Genomic DNA, 12442 nt, shown 5'->3' with positions numbered 1-12442 from the left:
GGGCAACCCTAGCTCAAGTGCCGACCATGGCTTGTGTCGGCCATCAACGGAAAGAGAAGGGAAAGAAAAAGAAAGGAAAAAAAAATAAAAAAATTCAAAAACATTATTAAAAATGTCCACATTAGTACTTATCGTGCCACATAGCTGCTAGCGACCACATCAGCAATTTTCGGCCTAAATTGACCAAATGGATTGAATTGGTACCGATGTGAAAATGTTTGACCTTTTTTTGTACTTTTCCCTTGTTTCCACGTATAAGACATTTGTGCTTTTATCCATCATATCATTGGTTAAGCTTTTGGTTCAGTAATATAGCCCAATCACATGATGCATGACGGTCTATTGGTCCAAATGGTGCTAAATGCTGTTGGTGGACTTCAGGTCTTTTGTTACATAGTAGTAAGTCGTGGACTCCTTCCTTTGAAGAATGATTAGCAGACGTGTTGTCCTCCTTTTTTCCCACAAATAAAGTAATGAATAGGTTTGTGAACTTTGTTGTACTTCGTCATTTGAAAGGAAAAGAAGTCAAAACAAATAAAAAATCAACTGAAATGAGAAGACCCAAAAAATGTTCTAAAACTAATCCGGATACTGAACGGAACCAACCAAAAGAGAAGATCAGAAAGTGCCGCTGCCACCGACCGGTCAACAGTCGATTTGCTCACCAAAACCAAGCCAACTCTGGTCTATAAGTGTGATGATGGTCCATTCAAAGTATTGCAAGTACGTAGTGACCGAGCTCATTAATACGTTTCTCAAGTTCTGCTACACAAAGACATCAGTCACGTTACGAATCATTCCTCGCTAATGTCTAGAAGGCCACCCCCTGAAGTGTTCCTGAGTTTCAGAGGGCCGGACACGCGCCGGCACTTTGCGAATTTCCTCCACATTATGTTGACTGGTGCTGGGATTGATGTCTTCATAGACGACGAAGACCTGGTGAAAGGCAAAGATTTGTGGGATGGGCTGATCGAGGCAATCGACCAGTCCAAGATATCGATAGCCGTCATCTCCAAGGACTACGCGTCCAGCAAGAGCTGCCTCATGGAATTGGAGCAAATGTTGAAGTGCGTGGACAACGGGGATCACATCATCATCCCCATCTTCTACTATGTCGAACCATCGGATGTACGCTACTGCAAGGGCCCCTTCGAAACATCCTTGCTTGGGCACAAGCACCGCCGCATCAAAGACACGGTCATTGGTTCCTGGAAGGCTGCTCTCCATCGGATCGGAAATATGGACGGACACCATCTCCACGAAAAGAATGAAGTGTAATTTCCATGACACACTTTGGTCTGAGATTACTTTTCTCATGTATCTTGCCTACTTTCGCGTTGAGATTAGCTAGGTTTTAATCATACCCCGTTATATATTCATTATGATAACTATGACAATGGCCAAATCACGCACAGCTAGGCTTTCTTCTGCTTTAAATCCTCCTCTTCCCTGTCCTTTTTATGCCGCTGACATTTGGCAGGATTCATGTCAAGCTCATAAAGCAAATTTTCCGCGAAGTTCAGCAGAACCTGAAGAAGGAGGACCTAACGGTGCCGGACCATCTAGTCGGAGTTGATCCTCATGTGCCAGGCATAATGGCAAAGCTAAAGGTTGACTACTGCAATGGGAAAGTGACTAAAATTGGGGACAAACGTGAAAAGGTGTTAGGAATATATGGCATCACCGGGGTTGGTAAGACGGTCCTGGCGAAATATGTTTATAATCAACTTCTTCATCTGTATGATGCCTGTAGCTTTTGTGAGAAGATCCAAGCCGAAATTGAACATGACTGCGTTTTGTCTGTGCAAAACAAGCTAATTTCCCATCTCCATAAAGGAAATGCCGAAAAGTTTGATAGTTCTGACAAAGCTCTGATTCATATTCAGAACAGGTTTCGCACCATGAAGGTCCTCCTTCTCCTTGACGATGTTAATAATGATGAACAGCTCAGCGCATTAGTCGGAAAGCTTGATTGGCTTGGCCCGGGGAGCAGGGTCATTGTGACATCCCAAAGGCGAGACGTCCTTAAGAACATCAATGGTGCGGAAAGTTTTGTCCTTGAACGGATGGAAAAAGATGATGCTCTGAAGTTATTCTGTCGGCATGCTTTTGGAATGGATTTTCCCCTTGAGAAATTCAGGACTCTGTCAAAAGAAATGGTTGAGGCTACAGACCGGCTTCCTTTTGCGCTCAAGCTGGTAGGTTCATCTCTGTCTCTTGTCAAAAAAGAGAAAGCGTGGAAGGAAACATTGAATGCACTGCAAGTGGCTCCTCATAAGAGAGTTCAAGCAGCCTTGAAGAAGAGCTATACCAACCTAGATAAGAATGAACAGGAAATATTTCTTGATATAGCATGCTTCTTCATCGGAAAGGACAAGAGAATCCCCTCTTACATGTGGCATGACTGTAAGTATTGTCCTTATATATCGATTCCAGCTCTTGATGTCTGGTCTTTCGTAAAAATCGGAGAGGATAAAGAACTATGCATGCATGAAATACTGAAGAACTTTGGCCGGGAAATTGTCATAAAGGAAAACCAACGTGAGCCTTCGAAGCGCAGTAGGCTGTACGACCACAAAGATGCACTGCATGTACTAAAAAAGAGGAAGGTAACTTCAGCAAGCACTGCGCCACATCTTTTCTTCTTTAAGCGTGATGCTAAAATACAGCTCCACTTTTTATGAGTTATTTATTTTTTCTTGATTGACAGGGTAATAACAAAGTTGAAGCCCTCAGCCTTGAGTATCGTCACGGATCCAAAGGAAATATCAGTTTTAAATCTGATCGATTTGATGGTTTACAGAACTTGAGGTTCCTCAAGCTGGATCAGGCTGATATTCAGGGTAACTTTGGGCGTCGTCTATCGAGCTTAAGGTGGCTTGATTGGCAAGGGTGCCCTAAGATTTTTGACGTTCAATCGCTAAATCTGAATTTGAAAAACTTGGTGATTTTGGATTTGTCATGGAGTCAGGTTGACAAAGACTGGAGAGGTTGGAAGCTGCTTGTGCAGGTATGGAATTGTTGAAGTAATGATCAATTGTCTAGAATAGCCTAGAGTCCTATAAGATTAATGTTATACAAGTCTAAAGTTTAGTCTTAAGAGGAGGTAGTTAAAATTTGTGGCCATAAATATGTCCGAGGAAGAATATCTCGGACAAATTCAGAGATAAAATTGCACTTATAAGTCGGTGGATGTTCGATCATGTACACGAGACCAACTAGCAACACCAAAGTTCAGTGCACATTACCACTGGCAACACCACTTTTCATTTACCATTGTTGTTACGTTTCCCGAGAATGCCCACATATTTTTACATCCCTAAATACAAATACTAACACCAAAATCTAACACAATCACATTATTTTATTATCTTCATACATTTTGTTTCGTTTGAGGATGTATTCCTGAGGAACTAAACATTTACTATAATATCCTATTTGTCTTGCAGGCAAAAAAACTGAAAGTTTTGAAACTAACTGGTTGTGTCCAATTGATTGCCACTCCAAACTTTCCTCCTTCAATGAAGCTGGAAAGACTAATTCTGGAAGGTTGCCTAAAATTAGCAGTTACCGATTCATCATTTAGGAATCTGAAGGAATTGGTTTCTTTGAATATGAAGCAGTGCAGTCCTCTCTATGAATTGCCAGATTTGGGTCACATAAGAGGCTTGAAAGAGCTGGTAATCGATGGGACTTCGATTGCTCGGATTAATTTCCAAGAAGGTTCCATGAGGAAGCTCAAAATTCTCAGTGCTTGCGATTGTAAGAAACTGACTGAAATATCCGATTCGATCAGGTCCTTAAAGTCTCTCACTAATCTCGCTCTAGACGGCACTGAAATTGATACCCTCTGGGAGGATATCGGATCGTTGGGGGAACTGAAGACTCTGTCTCTGAAGAACTGCCGGAGGCTATCCAGACTTCCAGATGGAATAGGGAAGCTCAGGTCACTGCAGTTTCTGGATTTATCTCACACTATGATTCAGAAGTTACCTCCTTCAGTCAAGGATTTGAAAGCTATGAAAGTGCTTAGGATGAGGGATACTTTCATACGGGAGTTTCCTGAAGCTATACTGAATTTGGAGAAGCTGGAAGAGATAGATTTCTCACTATGCCAGAGTTTAGAGGGGAGAATCCCCTCTAAGATTTGGAGATTGTCGTCTTTGGCAATCTTGAAACTGTCCGACACTAAGATTTCTGGCCTACCTACAACTTTACACCGCCTACCTTGTCTCCAAGAACTCGACATCTTCAGATGCGACAATCTCCGGAGACTATGCAATGTACCCTCCAGTTTAATTGTCCGTGGGCGCTAGGATCTGCGAGAACGCTTGCTCACGACTTGTGTGCTTAGAAGATGTTCTGTCTAGATTGAGAGCGTGTCCAAGAAGTGACAGTTGATTTTTTCGTTTGACGTACGTGTTAAAGTATGATTGACTCGTTAGTTTCATGTATAGAGTAATCATTGGGAACCAAAAAAGAAAGAATTCTACATTAGCTACTTTAAATTGGGAGATAGGCCTGAGAGGGTCTTTCATTTTGTGCAAACAACAATGCCTGAGACTTTCTCATCCTCAAGAAACCTCCTTTAAATTTAGGTAACATTAGAATAATGGCATTTTTGCATTCGATATTGCTTTTTGTAACTGTTACTGCCTAGCGAGTTTGGTTGCAATAACTGTTCCCACCTCATTTTACTTTTCTTGTCCATCTAATTCCGGTTGTTTTCCCACGACCGATGTTGATTCTCATCTATTGATGATCTCCACCACTTTTATCTCCGCGTGCATGCATCACCACATCCACCATACCTTTCACATCATTCTAGCTAGATCACAATGGTCTTGCTCTATCTACGATCACTTGAAAAATATCAAGTCTCATTTGTGTTTTTTCCCGTCTAAAGAGTTCAATTGGAATTTGTTTTGCTGAAAATCGTCCCAATCGACAAAATATCTTTCACCGAAATCGGTTCTTCCATTTTATTAAGGATAGATGGGGTCTGTGCTGATTCCGGACAGGAGTATTAATGAATCACAAGGTAGAGATATGCTTCGCATAATTTAATCGATAATGAAGTACAAAACACTTTGGCGGAATTTAATCGACGACAATGTGCAATGATAAAGATACAACGTCGAACCTCAATCAACGACGAAGATATTTGAAACTACGACTAAATACGAGAATTGAAAGATACAGAAAAAATATATTGGGGAAAAGTAAAGATAAAAATAAAGAACATTAAGTTTTGTGATTGATTGAAGGAGCCTTTACAAAGAGTACACTTGAGGTATTTATAACTCTTACAAACGGCGGTTACATATGGTGGTCACTAAATTTGAAAAAACGAATAACTCCCTTTTGGTGGTTGCTAGAAGTTACTTCACAGATGGACATGACATAACCAACCAACGGTTATCTTCGTGTCAATTGCTCACCATCGATGTCGATAACTTTGTCAAAAAACTTCAAGACTCTTGATGATAATTTTACATTGTGTTGTCAATGACTTCACTGGTGAGTTGTCGATTCCCTTCAAGTTATCGGTAATTCTGTTCATAAATGACCAAACTCTGCTATCATCGACTAAGTCTATCGATTGTCCATAATAACCAAAAGTTGGTCATTTTTAAGTGTAAACATATGCCCCTTTAAAAGAATTGAATAATTTATGGATCATTCGATTCTTTTAAGTCATCAAGTGTCTCTTGTCTTCGGCAAATTCTATTTTTCTTTGCCGAATGCTATCTTTGTTAGATACGTCATCTGAAACGTGTTTTTTTTTTCATGAAAGCCACATTTTATGTATAGTGTTCATGTTGCCCTCTATCTCTGTCCTTAAGTAGTTGCTCCTCTTTAGATACTCTCATTGCCAATTCAAATAAATTGGCAAAATTTTGGCCTTCAAATTTTTCTCTTAGATTGAATTTCAATCCGTTGAAAGCTAAATTTATGAATTCTTTTTTTGAGACTGAAGTAAAGCATCTATTTATAGCCTTTTTGAATCAAGCAACAAACTGATTGACCGACTCGTTATTGTATTGATAGAGTGGCCAAATCAACAATCGATACCTCAAGTATCGTTCTGTAAAATTGAGAATGAAATTGTCTCTCAATCTCTGCCCAATTACACATTGAATTTGGTGGTAAATTGATATATCGGGTCAAATTAGTTTTTCACAAAGACAAAGGAAATAACGCAAGTCTTAAAAATTTAGTTGTCCCTACTTCTCCGCATTGGGCTATAAATCAACAAATGTGTTCAATAGTTGATTGTTCATCTTCGCTAGTAAAAATGGCAAATTCAAGGATTTCAAAGCCTATTGGAAAAGGCTAGTTATTGACCCATTCAAGCTGTGGTATGATAACACCCCTATCTAATCCAATCGTTGTCGATCTTCTTCAACAAACTATACTAGGTTCAATTTTAGATTTGGTTGGCCATTTTGCCTCCTAGGCAGTAATGCTGGTCTTGCCAGATTATTAACATTGATCGGCATGTGAGGTCTAATAGGATTATTCACATTGAGTGGAATTGGCCTTATATTTTCAACATTTAGCAATTGACCGGCCGGTTGACCAGTTTGATTTGCCAAATTATTATCACCAATTTTGTTATTTTGACCAACATCAACCTGCTTATTCTTATCAATGTGACATTGATTAGAAGATTTAGGCATTTGCATAATTCTTATAGGGGGTTGACTACTCTGAGCAAAATTATCGGTATCAATAAATGAAGAGGGATTAGGAACGTACCATGTTACCACTAGATTGGATAGTAGTGGTTGATTGGACAATCTTGACCTCAAGAAAATATCATTCATGGCATTGAGGATGATTAGCTTGATCATGTATGACATGTGACTCACAATATAATTGGTTACGTCATTCTACTACTCTTTGAACGATCTCTTCATAGTGGCCAATATATGAGGATTTGGTGCAACTTCTCTCGATTGATCTTCAATGAGACGTTGGGAAAGGTTAGCCTGTCTTGACCTACCCCTTGAGGGCTGCCTCGGGCATAGGTTTAGAGATAATTGTTCTTGGGAATGTTCCAAATGTTATATCGCAAAAGTAGACTAAAAAACGTCATTCCTTTGGTTCAACCATAAGATCCATTAACCATAAACATTGATTCTCCCTCAATCTATACCTCGCGTGACACGGGATCATTTCTATGTTTTTATCAATTTAAGAGTCACCACTAGCCTTTTGTTAGGGGTCGGCTAGAATACCCAATCGAAATGTGGGAATTTCGTTTCGATTTCTACGGAACCAAAGATATCTAGGTTCAGGGACTAGGTTACGTTAATGTTTCTATTAACGTTCTTTCGGTACCGCTAACTTGTTTGGTTGTTATCTAAATGGCCATACATTTGTTTTTACAATTTTGATGTCAAAGTACTAATCCACTAAGTGTCCATGCAACATACTTGTCTGAAGGTTCGTTTTAAAAGTCTCAACTAATCCTATCTTAGTCTAGAAAAGAAATAAACAAAAAATTGTATTGAAAAGACCGAGCTTAAAGTAAACACTCAATGAAATTGAAAGGTGAGCTAATCTAAGTTTGAAGAAAGAAAGCCCGCAACTCGTCGGATGCTATTACAACATAAATTGAAAATCCAAGACATGATTGGGTATCGAATGGGATACAAAAATGAGACCGGATTGGACATCGGTCTTTTGGCTTCTCATCTTCATGTCTCTTGGCCGCCTCCTCCATGGACTGCTTCATGGGTGTTGGTTTTATATTTGAACTATACATTCCCAACAAATAACATGCAAGCATACAATCAAAGCAAGATAATAATGTTCAATTATCAAAGCATTGAATTGGCCTCAGGATCGGCCTTTGCTTTCATGCATTTCGATCACCCAAACACTTAATCAACTAACATTGATTGATTAATGGTTAATGATAATCGGCCACCATTTGCATAGACAAAACAATTGTCGAAGCATTCATCTAGCAATCACATGCATAAGAAAGGAATTAAACATGCAATTAGGCCTAAGTGACCTTGTTTCTCAATCATTCACACAAAGGAAAGTGAACCTTATGAGAATCACTTATTCAATTACAGATCAAATTCAAGCAATTTTTGTTTCGACCCAATTAGCTTACCAAATGAAGTCTGATTGACACGGTTCAGGCATCATTAGAAAGCATAGGATGTGAGGTTCAAAGTTCATGAAAACCATTTCGATCGATTCTTACCTGATTTATTCAAAAATTGAGATTTGACCCAGATACCCCAGACTCAACCCGGTTTTAGCCCGTGAATTGAAAAAAATGTGGGAAAAACAGTAAAAAATGTTCAAACCCAGTGACATTTTGCAGGCAGTTAGGAAAATATGTGATGAACAACTTTTGTGTTTTTAGTTTTTGCTAAAAACCCCCTGATTTTACCTGGGACTCAGTTGCAAACAGTTTTAAGGCCAAACTAACTTTATCCGAAGTTTTTGTCAAATTGACCTCCAAAATGTTGTCATTAGGTCCTCGAACCTTCCAGTTCTCAAATTGAGACCTCAATGAACAACTTTGGAGTTTTGAGTTTTTGCAGAAAATGACTCAAACTTTACGAAAATTGCAAAACAAAATCAATCACTGAAATTGAAAATTTTCAGATCAAAACACAGTTTAGTGACGTCTTTTTCAAGCATTCATCGGACCACTCTAATCAACATGAAATTTTTAGGTTTTACAGGTAAGGATGTTTTCTACAACTTTCATAAAGGAAATTTTCTCAAATGATAAACACAAAAAATCAGAAAAATTGTTGAACCAAAAAAGGTCGGGACGAGAAACATAGAAACAGAACAGAGAACTCATTTTCCAGATTCTACCTATTGATTTCGAAGATCATTTGACTTAGTAAATGATGTCCGTTCATGACGTACAATATACCAAATCGAAGCTTAGAACGTTCCTTGCAAATTATTAGCTAAGTATTTTTCCATATTTCAACATCTTCGAATTCAAATCAGCAATGGAAGCACACTGACTCAGTATAGCACGAAAATTGCAGAATCTTAACAACATATTCCAAACATTCATCGAACGACTCCTGCACATGGATTGCTTAACATGCAACATTCTACACACCCAATCAGCAAACATATCACAATTGGCCTTCATTCATTTCACCATGCATTCGGCCATCTCAATTCAATTATCCTGTTCTAAACTTAGTTGAGGAGCACATACCCTGTACGATGAACTTGTCAAGGTCATGTGAGCTATTCGGCCACCAAAAGACTTCGTAATGGTGCTAAAAATGGCTCTCCAAAATCTAGATCATAACACAAAAGGTATGAGAAAATGATCCTAAATTTAGAAAGAACAAAAAGTAAACACTAGCGAAATCAAGTGAATCCAATGGCTATTTCGATGAAGGTCAGCCACCACAGCCTCAAGGACGGGCTCAAGATGTTGGACTTAGAGCTTGGATCGTCAATGGAGGTCGCTAGATCAGCCGCCGGAACAGCCGACCAGCAATACCGACATGGATGTCGGTGATGGAAACAAGAATAAAAAAGCGCCGATTCAAGGCTCTCCGACGAGGCTCCGGCCAAAGGAAGCTTGTGACTGACTAGGGGAGGCCTTGAGAGACTTCGGAATAGCGATGGTCTATCGAAGGAGGGTCGGCAGCCAGCCTAAGAGGGCTTGGAGGATCCGGCCAAGAGAGAGAGAGAGATGAGAGTATTTATCCTTTTAGAGAGAACTTTCAAATTTCAAATGGCTAGCCCCCTTTGTTTTGGAGAGAAAAAAGTTCATATACCTCTTTGAGTTCAAATCTTGGCCTTTGGATTGATCGATTGGCTCACATTGCTTCCTTAATGGCTAAGATTATCTCTCATTAATTGAATTTGAATCACTATGATAGGTGACATGGCACCATAAATGGCCAAGATGTGCTCTTTGATGAATAGCCAAGATGGTTTGCTTAGTCATTAAGGAAATGTTCTAATTGGCCTAAATGTAATGACATGGCATTTAGGGGCATTTTTGTAATTTTGCCTAGGGGTATTTTAATAATTCTATGCCCGAGGGAGAGAGCTTGGCTAGACACTACAAAAAAACTGGATTTTTGCCACGAAAATTTGCGACGAAAAAATTTTCGTTGCAAATTTGCGACAAATTTTCCAACGAAAAGTAAAATTCGTTGGAAATTTCCAACGAAAAATTTTTCGTCGCAAAATTCGTTGGAAATTTCCAACGAAAAAATTTTCGTCGCAAAGTTCGTTGGAAATTTCCAACGAAAAAATTTTCGTCGCAAAGTTTGTTGGAAATTTCCAACGAAAAAAAATTCGTTGGAAATTTTCAACAAATTTTGCGACGAATTCAAAAAAACCCGGTATTGTTCGGCATTTTTTATATTCGTTGGAAAATTCGTTGGAAATTTCCAACGAATTTTCTAACGAATTTCCATTTTCCGGGCCATTATTTCAGTGTTTACAATTTTCGTTGGAAATTTCCAACGAATTTTCCAACGAATTACAAAAAAACCAGTTACTGTTCGGCATTTTTTATATTCGTTGGAAAATTCGTTGGAAATTTCCAACGAAATTTCCAACGAATTCCAAAAAAAACCCGGTACTATTCGGTATTTTTTATATTCGTTGGAAAATTCGTTGGAAATTTCCAACGAATTTTTTTCGTTGGAAATTTCCAACGAATAACAAAAAAACCAGTTACTGTTCGGCATTTTTGATATTCGTTGGAAATTTCCAACGAATTTTCCAACGAATTCCAAAAAAAACCCGGTACTATTCGGTATTTTTTATATTCGTTGGAAAATTCGTTGAAAATTTCCAACGAATTTTCCAACGAATTTCAATTTTCCGGGCAATTACTTCAGTGTGTATAATTTTCGTTGGAAAATTCATTGGAAATTTCCAACGAATTTTCCAACGAATTTCAATTTTCCGGACAATTATTTTAGTGTGTACAATTTTCGTTGCAAAATTCGTGGGAAATTTCCCACGAATTTTGCAACGAAAACCCTACTTGTTCCTTATTTTCGCGCTCGTTATTCCCACAACTTTCAATTTCCACATTCACTCTCTCTCTCTCTCTCTCTCCTTCGCCTTCACCTTCTCCCTCCGTCTCCCCCTCCGCCTCCCTCGCCGCCCCCCCTCCTCCTCCGGCTCCGGCTCCGGCGCCATGGACACCAAGCCTCCGACGCCCTCGACGGCCCCGACGCCCCTGACGCCACCAAGCCTCGTCGCCGGCGAGGGCCGAGCTCGCCCGGATTTGGGCGAGCTCGAGCTCGCCGGCCATGGCGAGCTCGGCCCTCGCCATGGCCGGCGAGGCTAGGAGACGACGACGGACTTGACGGGCGGCGGCCCCGAAGCCTGCTCCCGCCCCTGCTGCTGCTGCTGCTTCTTCTTCATCTTCGGCCATGGCGAGGCCGAGCTCGCCATGGCCGGCGAGCTCGAGCTCGGCCTCGCGACGACGAGGCTTGCCTTCGCCGGCCATGGCGAGGCCGAGCTCGCCATGGCCGGCGAGCTCGGCCTCGCCGCGGCGAGGCTAGCCCTCGCCGGCGACGAGGCGGGCCCTCGCCGGCGACGAGGCTAGCCCTCGCCGGCGGCGAGGGCTATTTTTCGATCAAAAAAAAATTTTTGACCAAAAAAAAATTCTTTTTCGATGGAAAAAAAATTTCCACGATTTTTAACTCGACCAAAAAAAATTTGTAATTTCCAACGAAAAAAATTCGTCGGAAAAAAAAATTCGTTTCCAACGAATTTAGCCACGAGTTTTCCAACGAATTTTCCAACGAAAAAAAACTTATCGCAAATTTCCAACGACTTATTACCAACGAATTTTTTTTCGTTGGAAAATTCGTTGGAAATTTGTTTTCCAACGAATTTTTCCAAATTTTTCGTTGGAAATTTCGTCGGAAAAAGCAAGTTTTTTTGTAGTGAGAGGTGGCCAGAAAATGGCTAAAATTAGGTCATTCCATGTGGGAATGGCTTTCCGCCAATTAGGCTGATCGGGCCGGTTCAAACTGGTTTAGGTCGATTCGGCAGGTTCAATGTCAAGCAAATTGTGCAATTTAGTCCAATTTGTTTTTCTCGATGATCTAATTGCAAAGAATTTCTGTCTAATTATCAAAGCAATGGATCAAATTGGAATAAAACAACTCAAATCCAAATGATTAAACTCAATCAAACTCATTTCCGACATCTCAATCGAATGAATTTGTTCGAATTACATCATGGGTAATGCCAATTTCATCTCATTTTATTTGCCTCACACAAATTGGGGATTTTCAATCAATTGATGCAATTTTTGCAATTTTTGTCCTCAATTGACAAAATTAATTTCAATTAAACCCAATTCACTTGAAAAGTACTCAATTGATTCAATTGAATAGGTTTAAAACATTCCAATGCACTCTAATTGACTTTTACATATTGGCTTGAGCTA

The 12442-nt window shown here is 39.8% G+C and overlaps 1 protein-coding gene across 1 annotated transcript; it reads left to right on the top strand.

Moving 5' to 3' along the window:
- Positions 1–750: 750 nt before the first annotated feature.
- Positions 751–4508, top strand: LOC115691465 (disease resistance protein RPV1-like; the record flags this gene model as incomplete). The annotated part of the gene is made up of 4 exons (XM_030618092.2): positions 751–1274; positions 1481–2609; positions 2711–3010; positions 3450–4508. Coding segments are annotated over 4 exons (2820 nt in total), but the record flags the coding sequence as incomplete, so codon positions are not given.
- Between the last annotated feature and the right edge of the window lie 7934 nt (positions 4509–12442).

Source organism: Syzygium oleosum, unplaced genomic scaffold (assembly GCF_021117445.2).
Source record: "Syzygium oleosum isolate NSW1041296 unplaced genomic scaffold, Sole_v2.1 Sole_v2.11, whole genome shotgun sequence".
Lineage (NCBI taxonomy): Eukaryota > Viridiplantae > Streptophyta > Magnoliopsida > Myrtales > Myrtaceae > Syzygium > Syzygium oleosum.
This window is presented reverse-complemented; position numbering and strand designations above follow the sequence as displayed.